The sequence below is a fragment of the Clupea harengus genome, chromosome 4 (genome assembly GCF_900700415.2).
Source record: "Clupea harengus chromosome 4, Ch_v2.0.2, whole genome shotgun sequence".
Lineage (NCBI taxonomy): Eukaryota > Metazoa > Chordata > Actinopteri > Clupeiformes > Clupeidae > Clupea > Clupea harengus.
Window position 1 is genome coordinate 8,368,268 of NC_045155.1, and position 19,496 is coordinate 8,387,763.

Here is a 19,496-nt window from a genome sequence, read left to right on the forward strand (position 1 = left end):
AAAACCACAGACAGAAAACACCCTGAGAGACTAATTTAGGAGTTCTAGAATTAAAATGAAGTAATCCAGAATAAGCGGTAATAAATACAGTAGAACTACTCAGTTTGCCATTAGACAATCAAGCTCACCACAGACTCATCACATTCACATTGCAAGGTCATTGTAAGCAAAGTAACCCAATGCTAATGATAGCGGTGCTGACTGTAAGATGGCATGTACCTGCTTCTCCATCCTGCCCATGCGGCCCATCATGCTGGGGTCGTCAGGGGTCTCAACCTCCCCTGGTGTCTTTGGCTTCTCCTTCTCCTTCTCTCCTGCTGGAGCACCCTTACCAATTATCTGATCAACTCTGGCCAGGTGAACAACCAACAGCGTCTGTCAGGTAACACCACACTGCACATCCCAATCCCACCTCTTTTCATGCACAAACTGCACCAAACCAGGACTTTCACAGTCGCAAAACATAAAGCACATGTACCCAGCAACATAAGATGAGGTACAGTGTGTAATTATTATACAGAGACTACACTGATTGTATTAGGACTTATTAGCACTTCTCAGTTGTGTTCACAATTCTGTCCTCAAGGTGCACCAGGCACATACACAGACAATATGCTAGATCAGCTCCAACTCTTGCTTGAACATTTGTGATGCAGCACTGAAGGAAGCAAACATCTGCTTTTGATCAAAATTGTAGCAATGGAAAAAACAGTGGAGCACATAGCACCCATGCATACATTCGCATGGTCCTGTTGAGAAGGCCCCTATGCCAGGCCTAAACATGAGAGGGAGGAGGAAAGCAGTTTTAACTGGGCTCACGCTGGAGAAACATAATATGGGGATTAAGGGAGAAAAAAACTGGCCATAGTAAAAGCAAAAGAGTATTCAGAGAGGGAGGTGTGTGGAAAAGATTCATTACCATCAAATGATGAAGCATGCGGCCATCCACATGCATCATCAAATGCTCCATGCCACATTACACTCACTGCTCTGGGAGCTGCCATGCACCGTTTATTAGACAAGGCTACATCTGGCTAACTGCTGTTGTAATTGTGTGTGAGAGAATGTTCTGGTTTCATAAAATATGAATACTGGTTGAAGAGTAAAGATTGTAAGTTATGACTGTTACTTTAAAAGTAGACATTGTTATCTCAGATCACTTTAAGAGCAATAACTTTTATTCATGTTATGGTTATGGTTATGGTATTTAGCAGACGCTTTTGTCCAAAGTGACTCCGAAAACATTAGAAAAACATTACACATAACAAAAGTATCAATTTAAAACACAAATTAAAATAACAATAAATCAATGAATAATAATAATAATTCAACTCCAATTCCAAATATCAAAACTATTATTACATTTATAAAGTAAACCTCGAACAAAATAACTAATTAGACAGATGAAAATGTTCAAGCACATGTAAGGTGTTAATCGTATTTGAAGTATGCCACTGGACACCAGTGTGTGGCTATCAAAAATACCTTGCTGTGATTAGCAGACGAGAGATTGGAAAAAGAGGTGCAAATCCGCATGATAGAGTTTTTGTATGATGTTTGTATGGATTGAATTGCTTGAGCTGGGTAGCACAACAGCAGAAGTAATGTACACTTATACGATAACCGATACATTTACGGTTTACGTTCTGTTCATTGCTTTATTCCCTTTATTCTCTATTCTCTTTACCTTCATTTACTGTGGTCCTTTCCAGTTAGTTGGTACGTAGTTAGCATTTGCTTTCACCAGCTATGAAACTTCACCATGCTTGTGACTGTAGACTGTGCACGTGATTCAAATATCTGCCTACGCTTCAGAAAGAAGAGTGCAACTGTTACTACCTCAAGAAATGAAGTTAGTAACCAGAAACGCTGTTTCTCATTTGAGGTTTTCATCATTCTGCTGTTCAAGTATCCACTTCTGTGAAGGATAATGAACTGTAAGTTGCCATTCATCTGTTCTCTCTTGTTTAGTGAAGTGACGGGTCTCGTAGACACACCGCAGTCCACCACGACTCAGGGCAGGCCTGTAGCTTACAGTTTAGTGTATTTAGTGTAGCGTATTTGCAGGTTTGTGCCCACAGTGCATTTAGTCAGTGTAGTGTGTGTAATAGTCAGCAAATAGCACTTTTGGTACTGTATATGTTGTTATTCTTTTAAAACCTCAGCTGAAATAGTGTAAATGTTTATTTAGTCACGTATTTATTGCTAGCTATGAGGGTGAGTGGAAATGTATTTGGTTAGCCCCTCAGACTTCTCATTCATCATTTGGCTCGCTGGAAGGCACAGATACGGGTTTGGGTTATAAATCTGTGTGGTTGTCTATCAGTGAGAAACAGTGACAAAAAGCATTTCAAAGAATTTGTGATTAAATCAGTTAGTACTTCTGAACAGGAAAACTTTTTTTCATACCACTGAATGCAGTGAAAATGTAGGTATGGGATGTAGGTAGTCCTGAGTAGCATAAGAAGTGTTTGACTTTGGATCTGATTTGAGTTCTCACAGTCAGAGAGATTTAAAGATGGACATTTCTCTCAGACTTTTCTTTTCTACCTAATGATTTAATTTGCAGATGTAGGCTGCTAGGGCATTTCAGATGGTGAGCAGTTTTGTAGTCTTACACACATAAACTGTCTAAGATGTCAAGGATACAAGACACCAGCTTCCAAGATCAGTACTCAGACATACATTAATCTGAATGTCTGTATAGAGCAAATGTGGAATAACTTCAATGTGAACATGCACACCTACGATTCCAAAAGACCTCTAGATTGCTAAGTGGTATTTATCGATTGCATTCTTTATCACAGGCATTTTGCCAGTGGCAGTGGTACAGGGACATATATCATCCCACTATTTCCCACATTCAGAAGTATTAAATCTGACTATTGCCATTATCATTTGAGAACATTCTGGAAGAAAATCTTGAACCCAAGGGCAAAAAAATATATATATATGCTACTGTCATCTCATGCATACAAATGCCATGCAGAAATAAAAACATTCTATTAGTTAGCTATTTTGGGATTTTTTTTGGCACTATTATTACGTACTTCTTATGACGGGGTGTTGAAGGGGGAGGGGGCCCCACAATCAAATCTATCCTGGCAAAGTGCATAGAGAGGACATGAGAGCAATGCTTCATCAGGCAGCAGACGGACTCTGTGTGCCACAACAACACTGATGAGGACACTTGTGAACAAATAAGCATGAATATATTCCAGACACCTTGTATGTGGCATACACCGACTCTCACACACGTCTATGGATCATGTGGTTGTTTACATATCGACTATGAACAGGAACTGATGATTTTCACCGTTGTTGGAATATATTGACATATGTGTGGGACAAAACACAACATATTTGAAACTTATTTGGAAAGACGGTGGGGTGGGTGGTGGGCAGAAAAAGGACAACATTGTCAAATACTATGCCAAACAAATGAGAAGGAAAACATACATAGGGTGAAATCAGTTAAAGGGGGGGTGGACAGATCTCTATGCACATGATCAATATTTACAGAACACAAATGAATAGGTTTTCGGGAATGTCTCATAATTCTACATTAACAACTAAGAGATTAGTAGTTATTCTGAGGATAGGAATTACTCCATGTGCTCCACTTGATTAAAAACATGTTCCTTATGCCCAAATGTCAATGCTTACATGTAAATGTTGCAAACACACATTCTTATAGTCATACATCCTCATGAACTCAAGACAGCCTGTCAGTTTTAGTGCTGCAGGTATTTCTGACACTGTAATGAAGATCTGGGGCCTCATTTATAAAACTGCGGAGGATTCACGTCAAAAAAGGGCTGACGGAAATATTCTGATTTATAACACAGTGCGCACGCACATCCTACTCTAGTTTCCGTTTATAAATCACAACAAACTCGACACATGGCGTACGTGAGCAAGCGCCTTGTCCCACCCTTCTAATGCCCATAATTGCCTATAGCAATTGCTAATAGTCAGTGAAACGCCCCTAACATTCATCCAAACTGACTGCATGAATACAATGATGGAGTTAAGGGACACAACAAATGTTTTGTGTGACATAAGCTGTTCATTGAAAGTCAATAAATAGTGCTATTCTTACAAGGTGCGTCAATCCAATTAGACCTGCTAACACGTCTGGCATAACACGGCTAAAGGTTGGCTGAAAGGTTGACCTGTCAGCCAATTCCCTTTGAAAAGTGAAATCTGAAGGTTGTCAGGACTTGAAGTGGGACAGGCATGGCTTGGTTGCTGTGGGTCCTTCTCTGTAAAGTTGGGCCCACGTCAGCAGAGAGATCCAAGAGAACAGCTCTTGGTAATTGGAAAAGTGTCTTAAAATTCGCTCTCTCCGAATTCATCCATACGCCAAATCTTCCAACAGTGCCTAATCAGCCATTGTGCATCATTATGCATTGCCCTTGCCAGCCTTTTTATTCTCACCCACGAATATGTGGTAACAATATATGAAACTGCACTCGTATCTGCCCGACTGAGGCATAGAAAACGGCATTAGTTTAAACGTAGTTTGTCCTATCGTTCACCTTATTATTTATAAAAATTAATGTTTATACATGCAGGTATTGTTTATACGCATGGGTCAAAGTGTCCGTGGAGGACCACACATTCTCCCGTTATTTTTATTTATAAATCCTAAAGTTTGCTGATTAAGTGGCGTACGCCTTCTTTTTTGCCTACGCAATGCTTACAAATGAGGCCCCTAAAATGTGAAGTCTGAAATGAAATATTTGTTCTAAGTCATGTCCTTGTCTCTTCAGATACAGGCAGCTACTCCATGGGAGATCAAGAATAAACAACCTTCTCTGTGGGATAGAAAATAGCCCTTGTGATAAAACTGTTTTCGCGTCCTAGTTGAAAAAAAAAATAGTTATTGCGCACCAATAGACAGTGTAGTCATGCATATAGTTAGGGGAAAGAAAAGGAAGATCAGAAGGAGTGTATGAAGGTATGTTAGAGCAGGAAAACACTGAAGTATTATCAAGAAGTAAGCAATGTGTGCTGGATCAGATGTCATGACATGACTGTGGTGCCGTGACAGGGGCTTGCCTGGACTGAAGGCTCTTGATGCGGGAGAGCATGTCAAGGTGTCCAGCAGAGTACTGCTCAATCACATCCATCACATCATACGGCCGCTGGCTCTCCTTAAATCTCTTCTTTGACAACATGAAGCGCATAATACTGATGAAAAATGTGTTAAGATATTAGACCATCTCCTTTGTTCAGTGTATTATTCATTTGCTAAGTAACAGTTTCAATGAATACGATTAAAAAGAAAGAGCTCAATGCTGTAATAACTACACTTAATCTTATTGTAGTGACACTGAGATTGATCGGTTCAAAGTGTTTTTCATTTTTTTAACTAGTTATGAGGGAACCACTTTTATTCTTGACGTCTTAAAATTGTTGGCATGGTCATATATCTTACCAGATTGCTCGGATGGTCACCTTCACTTCCATCGGTAACTCCTGCATTCCATACTCCATGTCCTCTTCCCCGGGAAGACATGCCTCTGTAAAAGACAAGGTGAGCTAATAGATGGAGGAATCTTACAGTTGCAAGCATGCATCCTTTTTTATCGAGGGTTAATAAACTACTGGTCTTGGTGTGATGCTGGTTGCAGGGCAGTAGTCCTAGATATTCTTGAGAAACTGTGATCTGAATGAACCTTCGCCGCTTGGTTGAAGTGAGTAACCGGTAGTACATTTCTTGACTAGCCTACTGACAGCTCATTAGTGCCCCACCTGGCTAAGGCAAGGGAGAACGCAATATCATTCAAACAAAATGTATATTAGATTCATCCAAATGATTTCAACCACAGGAGCCAGAAAACAAACAAAGCTGGAAGTAGCATCTTGTGTGTTGCCTTTACGGAGTCCTTTGCCACCGGAAGGATGCACAAGCCTGGATGAACACAGAGACCTCGCTTGCCTGAGGAAGAGCAGGTCAGGGCTGTTAGGATCATTGGATGGTTGGTTGGTATTGTATTGGTATTGGAATGCTGATGTTCTGAAAGTGTCAACACAATAGTTTAAAGATCAAAATCCAAATGAGTATATTGGGATGTTATGTGGAGCAGCCTAAAGTTAAATTAGTCTATGCATTTCTGTTCTTTAAAGAAAAAAACATGACCAATTTGACAACTGGATATCGGCATGCATGAACAGTCTGTGGAGTACTGTTCATGTGCACCCAGCAGATTTTGAAAAGCTCAGTGAATACCACTTGAGCATCACATCTTTGACCAAGGACGGACCTTCAGGTATTAATCATGCTTTTTACTTGTTAGGTTCATGACATGAACAATGTGTATGTGTGCGTTGGTTATACAGGCTTGTAATGTATAACCCTTACATCAGTAATGTAACAGGGTGGTGTGGCAGCTTTGTAGAACTCTGAAAGTGCTTTCTACGAGTACTAAGGATTGAAGCACTGTAGTCAGCATTACAGTCACACTGTGTGGGCACTCTCTTCACCAATGGCCTGGTCCTCATCTCATATCATGTGAACAACATGTTCCCTCTGGCAGGCAGGGAGCCAGGCAGGCTGCTGAGAGCTGTGAAAGGACCGAGGATCTTCACATGCAGGTGGACAAGCGAATGGAGGGAGTGAGCAGCCAGCACAGCCAATCCAGCATGAACACCGCAGCCCCATTAGGTAAACGCACAGATACAACACTCTCCACTGGAAATACCTCCATGCAACTCTGACCCACTAGAGGGATGTATTGCACTCCCACTCCACAGAATATACAACCCCCCCCCCCCCCCCATGAGAAAACCAAGGCTGCAGGTAGAGCAGTTGTTGGTTGTTGGGCGGTCCTGAAGTGTCATTACACAGCATTGCAGGACTGTGCTGCTTTGTTAACGCCAGATAAGGCAAGGCTTTTGAGGTACAAACATCACTTCCCCCCTCAGGCAGAATGAGTGTGTGAAAGCATCTCAAGCACATGATTGACAGTGATACCTGATGGTGCACATCTTTTCCAACAGACAGGTGACTCATCCACCTGGCAGGGGGCTAAGAGCTCACTGCGTGCTCACGCTGCCTCTGAGTCAGCTGGTCTCTTTTACAATTGCAGTGTCTTGACAGCGTGAGCTCATCTGCTAGTCTGTCAGTATCACCCAAGAGTGGAAAGTGAAGTGATCCTTCTTTCAAAAGCGACAGTTCAGCTCAGCCATTTTGAGTGAAGTATGACATGCACTACATTTTCTATAGAGATTGTATCTAAGTACAATAAGTTAGTGTTATTTTGGTTTTCTGGACAGATAGAGAGACAGCTCTTACTTATTAAACCTTCAATGGCTGCAGGGTTGCAGAGAATAGAAGAGAGGAGAGGAGTGGTTAAATACTGTGAAATGAGAATAGACATGGTGTAAAATAAGAATATTGCAGAATATGAAAATGAGTTGAATGTAAAGGATCGCTGATCTGATGAGATCAACTATATGTATAAAATGTTCATGTAGTTTGGCTTTTTTCATAACAAACAGTAAATGTAGGGAAGGCATTTAAATCCAAACTAGAGCTTTAGTTCAGATGCATATTTCAGGTAAATATAAATCACTTTTTTATTTTTGATATATGAAATGTATGAAAATGTGTTTATGATCAGACTTGTAATCCAAGAATGTAATCCAAGCATCTCTTCAACATTAACTGTACTATTAGTGGAAAGCAGATCTGTCAGGCATACATTAGCATACAACAGTTTCTGCTAAATCAGTTGCACAGATTCCTAGCATTATACAATTAAAGACAGAGGCTAACCTGGGGAACTCTTCAATCCAAAGTCTTCGTCCTGCAGCTCAATCAAAACTTAAGTACATAGCAGAGAGAAGTAACCAATGAGTGAGTTAAAAAATTAGTGTTGTCAAAGACGATGTAATTACCCCTTTGTCCTTCGCTCCCACTTGTGTGTGTGTGTTTGTGTGTGTGTGTGTGTGTGTGTGTGTGTGTGTGTGTGTGTGTGTGGTCATTCCTTAGGCCCTCTCTGGTACTCTGGTATATCATGTCCTCTCTAAAACTGCCTGTGTTGACATGACGCAACTGAAGTGTACATGTGCATGTGTACTGAAGGTAGAGCACAATCTATAATGCAATACACAATACACAGAAGGTAACATGAGGAATGTTTGCTTTAGCCTGCCTGAGACCTACATAACACATATAGGATAGACCTACAAAATTCCTTAAACTGTCAAAAGGATTTCTGTTTTTAGTAATTTCTTTGCTTTTCCACCCACCTCCACAATGCGTGCCTCAGCCATACATTTTCCCTCATAAAAAGTGTGCTTCCTTAGAGGAGAAGTAATTAGGTGATGTGTTGGAAGTGAGCCAAATAATGATTGACTCATTGTAGTTTGAAAACTGTCTGAAAACTGTGAATGTTCTGCATGTTTGACTCCAGAAGGCTCATCGGTGCCAGATGAACATATTGCTCCCAATAGGGATTGCATCAAATAAGGCCCTAATGCATCACTTTATACATCTGTGATGCTGTGGCTTACTGGCAATGGAAGAGACATGAGGTGCTCAGCGTGCCCCAGATTGCACTCATTTCAAAGACTGGGATGGGTATAATGAGGAAAGAGAAATTGAAATCGAATCATTTTGTTAATAAAGTTTAGGTACGTTAGGTAGGTTATAAAGGTTAGGAAATTATGAAATTTCTACAGGTGAAACTAGAAAGCAATTCATGGTTTTGTGAAAGAGGAGTCATTTGCCTACATGCTATTTTTGAAGAGCTTCAGGCAACCTCTCTATTGCTCTCTGGGCTTAAGAAACCCAGCCTTTCCTTCAGAAGCAGAGATTTCCAATGGGAATACATACCAAACAGATGCACAACCACAGAGACAAATATACAGACATAAAGCAAAGAAAAACAACAACAACAACAACAACAACAACAACAGCAACAGAAGATATAAGCCTGAAAAGATGACAGAGGGCTGAACGTCTCCCTTCTTTACTGACCTTCAGAGTTCTGACGAGAGCCCGCGCCCTTGATGCGGAAGGCTTGTTTGGCGCGATCGGCTACTTTTCTGGGGCTGTCGTCCACCCCTTCTGTTGCACCAGGGGTCTTGCCCTCTTTGCTGCTCACATGTTTGGAGGGACTCTGAAACACTTTCTCTTTAATGCTGGCCTTACGGCTACAGTAAGTGGGAAGGGGCACACAGAACAAAGACCACGTGTGAAAGCTTAATGTGAAATTTACACAGGTCCAATAAGTACAAGTGTAATGTTAATTGCTTTGGATACCGGATTTCACGGTTGGTTAAAATTAGTACTGAACCCTTTGAAGCATGCTATTTTCCCGCTTGTGTGATTTACTTTGGCTGACTAAGCAAAAGGAATTGTCTCATGCACAAGAGTGAAGGTTGAGGAGTTGGTCAGCAATATGAAAAGCAAAAGTGCTGACTTTTGTATCACTCTTTTGGGATAAACTTCTCCCATGTGGTCCACTCTCTTGACAAACAGATGTATCTAGTGAGTCAAAATTACCATAAAGGCAGTATTTGTATCTTTCTCACAGGAGGTAAGTGCAAGACTTTGCTTTCCCGTGTAATCACAGACACAATGAAATGACAGGGATGTGGAGTACCGCAGTGATTTCCAAGACTAAGGAATACACTTCAGTGTCCAATGGGGCTCAATAGGCCATTGGATGCAGCAGGGTAGGGATGATATGCTTCTGCCATCTGCTGGTCAGATCCCAGCACTACACATGCATTCAGTGAGGGAAACATTATTAGCAAGGAACTATCGGCACCTTTCAGGCATTGGTTCCCATTGCAAATTTAGTGACTTGGTCATTTATGTTTCAGTGAGATCTTGATTGGCTTTGTGATTGTCAGGGTCAATTTGTTAGCACTGATATACTGGATTCAAAAGCTCAGATCTCAGGTTTTTTAATATGATTACAAACATGCTACATTAGCTATGCTCAATTCTAAACATGTATAAAAATATGTAATGCAGTAGTAGTCTGCCACTCACCAAACCAAGAATGGGCAAAACTGTGTTAAAAATGCTACTCGAATTAGTGGATTGAATTTAGAGAAGCATTAGAATTGCAACAAGCTAATGTAATATTATGCTACAAGAAGCCAGCACCTTTTAGCAGCCTTAGCAATGCAGTATAGCAGAGAGGTTTGATAGTGATATGAAGGAAATAATTATTATGCCTACTTAGACTTTGCATATTTGGCACGTATGTGTCTGTTTCCTTTTAAGAGAACTGTTGATGTGTTGGATGGTATTTTATTCCAGTGTTGGCATTCACCTTTGCTGAAGGAAACAGCCCATTTTCCAACATTATCATAAAAAGAACAGTAAGATGATGGCAGTACATAACAACATGTCCCAACGAGCTGAATAAGGAAAAATAATGTAATTCAGTTTTGTCAACTAGTCATGCCAAACACAAGCCAGCATGCGATTGCAAAGAATCACTGATAGGAGATGGATTGAAAGTTTAAATGAAAAAAAAAAAAATCACAGAAAAACAATATATATTTCCTGATCTTGAGGTCACAGCTGAATTTGGCATGCTGCTAATATTAATGACTACAAGCCATTAACTCTTCACTGGTGTACTACACTTGATTCCAAAACCTGTTAACTGGCATAATAGAAAACAGGTTGACCTCAAGGCAGGTAAATAACATTTTGTAATGACGTTAGATGGAGACATGCGGGGGCTGTCCAAGTGCAGCTGAGCAAGCATAGGACCACTGGCAGAACATAAGGTTACTAAGGGGATCTGACACTATGCATTTAAGTATGGATTATAACACACAATGGGCTTAAACAGCACACTCTTTAGTTCAGCAAAGCAAGAAAAAAGTCTGACCATTACCAGTATTTATAAGGCCGAGAGAGTATGTTATATTACACGTGACATAGATTTAGGGAAACTCCAGACCATGTAAAGCTACAGTTTCCATGACTCCTCTCCCTCTGAGAACCGAATAATTGACTATGAGAGCTGGGGAACATGATTAAACAGGGGGGAAATAATAGAGAGAGGGGAAAAAGACAGGGAACAGATCCAAATGCTTGAGAGTCATCTAGACGTGCAGATGTTAGTAATCTGTGTGCAACGGTACCTAAGGCTTCTGGGGCAGCACCCACAGAGTTGAGCTGAGTGTGAATTCAAATTACTGCTCATGACAGGCGGTGGACAGTGACAGAGACACAAGGACAGCATTGTAAATGTGACGTCAAAATTGAAAGTGATTAATAGAAGGAACATGGTGGTGACCATGAAAACGGATGGATATTTGAAGATACTGTATTGTCTCAAATCGAATACAAAATGTGTGCTGTAGAATTTCATAATAGATTAAAAGAAAAGATCAAAATATAAAATAATACATCAATGTGAGTGAAAAGTAAGGATATGTACAGATCATGAAGCTCATGATGATTGTTGTTATGGCACAAAAATGTTGTATTCTTGTCCAAATTATCAATGATTGAGATGGAATCTGGTAAAAAAAAAAAAGAAACTTTTATGGCCTTTTCCCATGTCACATGCTCAACCATAATGTGCTGATGGGAATATTGGAAAAAATATGCTTTATGATGTATGGTCATGAATAAATTAGTGCGAGGAGTCAACCTATCAGATATCAAAAGGTGCTTGAGTTTCAAAATTATGATGAAAGTGCTAGCATAATGTCTGCTCCGCTTATAAAGTGTAGACAATGCTGATACCAGAATATTTTAGATAGCTCTTTAAAGGTTAAAATATCAGGGTGTGAAAAAAATCCATTAAAAATGGTATGCTAATAAGCTAGCCAATGCTTGTGTGCTCACTCCATAGCATGAAAAGAGCAGATCTGCTTGTCAATGCACTCTTGTTAGCCAATATGCATTTGTGCTGGCTCATAGTAGTGTTATAGATATTATTGTAATATCCAGTAAATATAAGTTTCTGTCATGTGCGCCTGCTAAAATTCAAAGGCAGGTATAGTGACTTATGTTGGTATGCAAGCTCAGTATGTCTGGGACCTCTGGGACACTCAGTGAAGATTTCTATATATCATAAGTATTGTTCTGAGTATTTGGCAAAATCACCTAAAATTATAGAAGGCTTGTAACTGATTACTTCGGCCACTGCATCTCGGGCCAGTGCTTAACTTCATTTTTGTACACTCATTATATGCTACTGGGTGTATTTCATTCTAAGTTGTGCTCGCTGAATGTGTATTAAAAATGCCTTTTCTCTATTGGCATAAAGGAGATGTTTTTTTTTTTTTTTTTTTTTTTTGCTGTCTCTGGGTTCTGCCTGGATACAAAGGTGCCTCAGTCCAAAGCAGGTATAATCAATCACCTAAACATCTGACACCTTTATGATTATGATATTTATTTGTGCTTGTTTGTTTGCATTTAGCCTTGTACTCAAAGTGTTCCGTGCTGATACTGGTAAACTGCTACGTAGCTATCGTGGATTTATGTATGGCCAAAGTGCCATCACAGTCATTCATTACTTTATATGAAGATGGCTTCTTTATTAGGTGTTTGCTTGTGTTGTACTTTACTGCATAATATGTAACTTTGGACAAAGCATATGCCAAATACAGACATACTTATCTTTCCGAGTGAGACACAAAGAGCCACAACTTGAGAAACACTGACCTTGGAGAAGATTCTGCAGGCTGGCTGTCTTTCCTTTGTGGCAGACCCAAAAAAGAAAATCAGAGATGGTCAGTGTTACCTCTGTCATTAATTTAACAAGCTAAGACAGAAATGACCAACTAGGTGTTTAGACCTAACCTAAGATTCAAATTGACATTCAAGAACTTTGAGAATGAAAGTTGAAGGTAAAAAGACTACTTAAAACCATCAGAAGAAGCGGATTAATGGCACAAACGGAAGTTTGTACTTCAAAGATGCTGGAGGTCATGGAAGAGCGGAGGCATGAAAATGAATAATTTATCCATTAAGGGAAACCAGCCAAGCAAATGTAACTGAACTGCCAGCGTTTTTTTGACAGAAAATGGCAAACTTTTCTCAGAAAAACATTTCTCTCTTTATTCAAACCTGAAGGCAGACTTTCCGGTCAGGCTTCGCAGCAGGTCCAGCTGATTGATCGGAGGGATGAGCCTTGAAGCAGGTGGAGAAGACAAGCCCAAGTCAGCATCCCAGCCCTCTGAAGTAACACACATCCTAATGTTATCTCAGCACCCTACTCTTACACCCAGACCTATCTTTGTCCCCTCCCACACCTACTCTTACACCCACACCTGCCTATGTCCACCCACACCTACTCTTACACCCACACCTGTTCTAGGAGGAACAAACCACATCCATCACACTTCCGATAAACTGACACAGTACTTTTAAACTTTGCCTCAGAGGAGAATCTGGAGATTCTCATAATGCTAATGGAAATAGTGGACTTAGACCGATTTCTAAATCTACACTAATAGAAAACCCATTATAAAAGCTGAAAGTGAGCCAGCAGAGGCAAGTCAAGGCGACTGCTGGGGAGGATACCATCTGCTCATTTACCTGTACATTGGAACCGATACATTCTGCTCATAGAAGTCCCATGTTGCATATAGGTCTGTTCGATATAAATTAGTGGCATGAAATCTCCAGGCATTCTAGTAAAAAATTAATAAAGAAAAAAAGAAACCGTCAACACCTAAGTTAAGCTTACACGCATACATAAATGTGGAATGTTACTTAAGCTAATTCCGTAATGAATAATGTAATGTCCCAGTTTGACACTTGATGATGGTTTGCTCAAACCCACCTGAATAAGTCCTGCGGCTGGATTTCGACGTTTCTCAAAATGCTTCTGTCTGTGTTGCTCCTGTACCTTCAGGGCAAAGCCAGAGCCCAGAATACCCTGAAGGGTGGATGGAAAGAGAGAGGGCAAGACATTTACATTTAGTCATTTAGCAGATGCTTTTGTCCAAAGCGACGTACAAGGGGGAGAACAGTCAAGCTACGAGCAATAGAGACCTAGTGTAACAATAAATACTACTTTACAGGAATGTTACTGCGTAAGTGCAAGTTAAGCACTAGTTGAAGTGCCAGTTAGCAAGGGAGGTGCTCTCTGACAAGTCCTTCAACAACAGCCCGTCTGTTCATATACATAGTTTTATCATTTTGGACAATTGCTGTTCATTTATTGAACCTTTTGCACAACTTACTGCAGGAAGTGCGAAGAAAGCCACCCCAATCATGCTGAAGGCTGCAGCGATGAGTCGCCCGTTCCATGTGATGGGAAACGTATCACCATAGCCTATTGTTGTCAAGGTGATCTGTGAGGAAGAGAAATTGGAAAAACAGTTCTGTAATTTGGTTCTGAAGTGTCTCACGGACGGTTCTATGGTTTTCATCTGGCTGAATCCAGTTACATGTACACAATGACAATGACAGTCCTGAGCACAAGCTGTGTGTTGGAGAGGCCAGCCCTTTCACAGCAACATCTCTCTCTTATATGTCCCTCCTCCTGGTCACTATATTCTGTCCCTCTCCTGGGTGGCCTTAGACAGATGAATTTCGCTATTGAGCATGGTTCTGCCCAACATTTCTCCCTGTTAAAAGGGAGGTTTTCCTGTTGCCTTTGAACTTGCTTTAGGGGGTTAGATGTGCTCATGAAAACAAAATTGAAATTCAACATATATTTAACATTTCAAGGCAACTATTAGTGTGTCTTTGGTAACACCTCTTATGCTACATGAGAAAGCAGGCACTTCCGATCTAACCCCATTTGTTTAATGTGTGCTGATGGGAGACTGAGGCTCACTTCACTTCCAGTATGAGGCATGCTGTAGTGGGAATTACTCACCAGGCCCCACCACAGCGCATCAGCATATGTTTCAAACATCTCGTTTTCATCCTTCTCCACGGAGTACACCAGGAAGGAGGCCAGGATGAGACACAGGAAGCCAATGTACCAGGCTGTAATTAGCTCCTGCAGAGATGGGGATGAACAAGAGATAAGAACCCCTATAGAGTGTCCAAGAGCGGTCTAGTTTTAAACACTGTTATTCAATTAGAACATCTGACTTTCAGTTAACGTACTTAGCTGTCTAGATAACAGCACTTATTTCTTCTTACTTTGAACAAAGAGAAGTACTACACTATGTTAGTATGAACATGTTATATTAAAATGCAGCTATTGTTTTGCTTTGGGCATGTGTTGCCACTGCATTAACTTGCTGTTAGAATACAGATGCATATGTTTGCCCTGACAGTCCATCAGCATTACCTTACTGTGGGCATAGACCACAGATCCCAGAAGTTTCCAGGTGCCGCCACGGCGGTCCATCCGCAACATGCGCAGGATCTGCAAAAAGCGCAGACTCCTGATGGCAGAGGTGGCAAAAACATTCCCCTGGGAGCCAGCTGCCAGCACTGACACTGACGCAATCAGCACCATCATGTCTACATGCGAACGCAGGAACAAACAAACACACACACACACGCACGCACACTCATGGGTAGACCTTCGACAACAACAAAACAGCTGCTACTTTGGGGGAGAGAAGGTTGCAGAATCTTCTGTGCTCCAGCAAATTATGTCTTTATCAATTCGTTACAGTCAACCTGTTTGGCATTGCAGAGACGTATTGCCAAGCAGACTTGCCAAACGCTGATTGATGATGGACCATTGTCAAATAGCCTTTCCGACGCTCCTCAAATCTGTCATCAATGACAAAGCGTCTTTGCCCCTATATTTCCATTATTTTACATATTTGTATCAAGACTATGAATTAATTACTAAGCAGAAAACAAACTATCACTTTGGTGCTCTTGCTTTAAAATATTAACCTTCATGTTTAAATCTCTCAGCATTTAGGTACTGTACCCGCCAAAAGTAGGGCTAAGCAAACTGTTTCAAATGAAAGATTTCATGGGGAAAGGAGGACAATGAGAGAGAGAGAGAGGGGGGGGAAGGAGAGAGAGAGAGAGAACAAAGGCAAGAGGAAATAGAAAATAATTACACAACAGGAAGAGCATGTAAAGAGTGAGGTGGGTAACACTCCTACCGATTACACAGAAGGGCTTGCGGGCAAACTTCAGCCTGCCTCTCCATCCTCTGTAGCGACAGCAGCAGCCTGCCGCCCAAATCCTGATAATGTACTCCACACCAAACACCACGATGGTCACGAGTTCCTGCAGTCAGACGTCAGAATGCTACAGTATTTCTGGCACAGTATGTACAGTCAAATCTGACTGTATTAACCATCAATGTAGTGTATACTAATGCTGACACTACTGAAACACTTCATTTCCATAACTTTAAACACTAAGTATGACAATGATCCTACAGACATTAGGAAATGTTTTTAAAGATGACATCAGCTGTTACTATACCAAAATTGGCAGAACACAGCCAATGTCAAAAAATGTCACGTTAATGGGGCTCAGTCCTAAGGAATAAAACCTCTTGGTAAAACGTAGACCTTCTTGGTTCCTTGAATAATGTTAGATAAATGCATTTGCTAACTGACTACATGTAAGTGACTGAGTTGTGCAGGGCTTTCCCATTTGAACAGTGAAGATAGATACCCTTTCCTACCAGAGAATCAACAAATCCATACTGTCTGCTGTTCAATTTCCTACAATACTATAGATCAAATAACACTCACTAACACAGAGGCATCGCTGCAGTGGCTATTGATTAAATTAGCCTCAAATAAGTATACTTTTTTTGGTTGAGGTTATCTATCCCTGAGTAAAGAATTGTTAAGACACAAAATCTTTGGGCATGCGGATATAATTCGGACCGGACTAAGACAAATAATGTTGACAAGGCATAGGATACAACATGTTACACATTTATACATTACAATGGGACATCTAATCCATATTCGCTAACTCGACAAGTTTTCTGTTATGTATTGCCGTTGTGAAAGTAGGCCAGGTGCCTGTTACGTTCATTCTAATTCAGTCATGAGACACACAATACAAGCTCACGTGATCCAATCTCTCATAGATACAGTACATACCAGAATGTACAAGGCACTCTCTGAACTCTTCTTATATTCTTTGATTGTAGCGAACACAGAGAGCAGGAGACAGGAGAACACCAACACGAAGCTGAAAGGAAGGCATACAGATGATGACTTGCAGCTGCACCCTTTAATATTTTAACACTACATTACAGTTGAGCTTTCCATATCTCTATGGATGGTCGAGGTTTGGTAGTAGTGACAGAAGTATGGCAACTAATGGATGTGAGCATTATCAGACGGTTACCTCTCATTTGTACATCAACACTGAGGAACCATATGCTTATGTGGCCACAGAGAGACTGAGGAAAGATTACTCTTTGGCTCTTAGCATTGCTTTAAAACCAAAGAGGTGAATCTGGTCACTTGTAATCAGTCAGGTTTGAAATCTGCACAGAACCTTGGGAAAGCTTCAATGTGGATGCGTTTATTAGTGTGAGGCCCAGTATGAGTATGATTAGTAGGCTGGCACAGCAGAACAAATGGTATTTTAATGCAATGGCAGTGACGGCCCGATGAAGCACTAACAAGAAGCTTTATAAATGTTTGATGGCTTGATTCCATTTGTTCACCAAAATGTTGCTGCCATCCGGAGTCCACAAATGTATTAAAAACACCACGAGGTTTCCTCTGGAGACTATTTTCTGAAAGCCATAAAACTCTGGGATAAAATGAGAGTCAGAGCACACAGACACCATTGCCATTCCAGGGGTGAAACAGTTCCTTGAACCACCAAAAAATTCTACCCTCTATAAAAGGAACATAACCTGAAAACTGTACTGTAGGCCAGATCGAATTAATAATTCAGATGAAAGGGCCAGGAAAGTTAGAAGTCAACTCGTGAAACACTGTGATTTTACCTCTACTACCTGTAAAACACTAGAACTACAACTCTTCAGAAACAGATCTGAGATGAGTCATTATAAATCACTCAATCTTAAATGGAAACACTGCCACTGCCAAACATTCACTGGAGTTGGAGCAGCGTGAGGCTTCATGATCAATCCAGGTACCCCTCCTCCACCAGCTCAACACAATCCACCCAGGAGCCCTGCTCAGTACAACAGTGATAAATATCAGCATATCCAAACTGCCAAACTGCCTGTGGCCTATAGAGCCATTATTTACCGCTCCCACTCACTTACAGTAAAAGTTTTTTTTTTTTTTTTTCCCATCTGCTCCTGGCACCCTGTCACCTCCCCAGGCACCTCCCTCCGCTCCTGTCACCTCCATTTATACCCATCATCCTCACCTCCCTTTGCTCCTTCAACAGTTCTCTCTCTGTCACCTTTATCATCTCTTTCTCTCCTCGCCCTTCCCTGCCTTTCTCACGTTCACACATTAAAATCCTCCTGTGAAAGGAAGACTCTTTTTCCATCTGTTTATGTCTTTTTTTCCTCGACTCATGCTACCTCTTCAAACTCTAATCATCCTCCTGCTTCGTTAGAGCTCTGCTGTACTCCTGACACCAGGTCAGGCGGGGTCCAGTGCCAGGCTGGGTTCAGCCAACCACCAGAGACCGCGTGCATCTGCAGGGGGTGACAGGAGCCGGGCAGCTCAGGGAGCTTCAGAGAGCCAGAAACTACTCAGACATAAATACTGCCACTACGAGACTGGTTGGGCTTGAGGCCAGATGATTCAACAGCATTGAGAGATGTCCTGGCATATCTTATGAGTTGGCATATGAATCTACACAGTAGATGTCAATGGTGTGCTCTGCTGTTGGCAAGCTTGTGAAACTAAAATCAGCTGAGGGTACATTTTTGGTTGTGGTCTAACAGAACTATGAATACCTCACCTAGGAATGAAATATTCATCCAAACAGCAACGACTGGCATGTTATTTTATTCTGTGAGCATTGCATGTTGGTAAAGAAATCCGCTGCAGTTTGCACACAGAGAAAAGGTAACACTAGTTCATTGCTTTAATTGTCCCGCGTTGGCAGAGGTGGCTTATATTGATCAAGTAGTTTGTGGCCTTCAGTTTGTGCACATCTGCACTTTCCGCACTGCACCCGTAAATTGAACATGATTTAGTATCTATTCAGAAAGGTATTTGTCTTCCCTGTGGAAACTTTCCAGCAAACACAAGCATGAAACCAAAGGTCAGAAGTGAGGGAAGCGTTCAGAAACGCTCCATTAGTGGCGTTGAGTGCATTTAAACACCCTGACATTTTTACATCACCAGAAGGGGACATAAAAGGGCTGTGGCCTTTGTGTTGGAGCTTTAATAAGCCAAATGTGGTCCTAGAACATAATGAGCACACTGACAAAGTCATACTAGTGTCTGTGGAGATGTTAGAAAGTTAGAGTGTGAGGACACACACACTCACACATCTGTGTGTGTGTCCTCACACTCTAACTTCCTAACATCTCTGAGAGCGAGAGAGTGAATATATATACATATATTATTTGAGAGGAGCATGTGAGAGAGAAAAAGGGTGACAAATGTATAGAGGCTATATAAAGAGGGGATCAGAGAAGAGGTTGGAGGTCGGA

General features: G+C 41.1%; 1 protein-coding gene across 2 annotated transcripts in view; it reads right to left on the reverse strand.

The window, feature by feature from the left end:
- Positions 1–19,496, reverse strand: part of LOC105906769 (potassium voltage-gated channel subfamily KQT member 2-like) — a 29,782-nt gene that overhangs the window by 4,077 nt on the left and 6,209 nt on the right. Inside the window, exons 2-16 of one of the 2 annotated variants that reach the window (XM_031566008.1) lie at positions 16,996–17,086; positions 16,033–16,159; positions 15,252–15,427; positions 14,829–14,954; positions 14,188–14,298; positions 13,785–13,880; positions 13,538–13,632; positions 13,067–13,129; positions 12,662–12,694; positions 8,993–9,168; positions 7,787–7,834; positions 7,304–7,321; positions 5,444–5,528; positions 5,065–5,196; positions 220–349 (exon numbers count right to left, since the gene is read on the reverse strand). In XM_031566008.1, coding sequence (XP_031421868.1) covers positions 220–349; positions 5,065–5,196; positions 5,444–5,528; positions 7,304–7,321; positions 7,787–7,834; positions 8,993–9,168; positions 12,662–12,694; positions 13,067–13,129; positions 13,538–13,632; positions 13,785–13,880; positions 14,188–14,298; positions 14,829–14,954; positions 15,252–15,427; positions 16,033–16,159; positions 16,996–17,086 — 1,507 coding nt within the window. The remainder of the gene's footprint in view (positions 1–219; positions 350–5,064; positions 5,197–5,443; positions 5,529–7,303; positions 7,322–7,786; positions 7,835–8,992; positions 9,169–12,661; positions 12,695–13,066; positions 13,130–13,537; positions 13,633–13,784; positions 13,881–14,187; positions 14,299–14,828; positions 14,955–15,251; positions 15,428–16,032; positions 16,160–16,995; positions 17,087–19,496) is intronic. The other variant, XM_012834965.3, reaches the window with a different exon arrangement.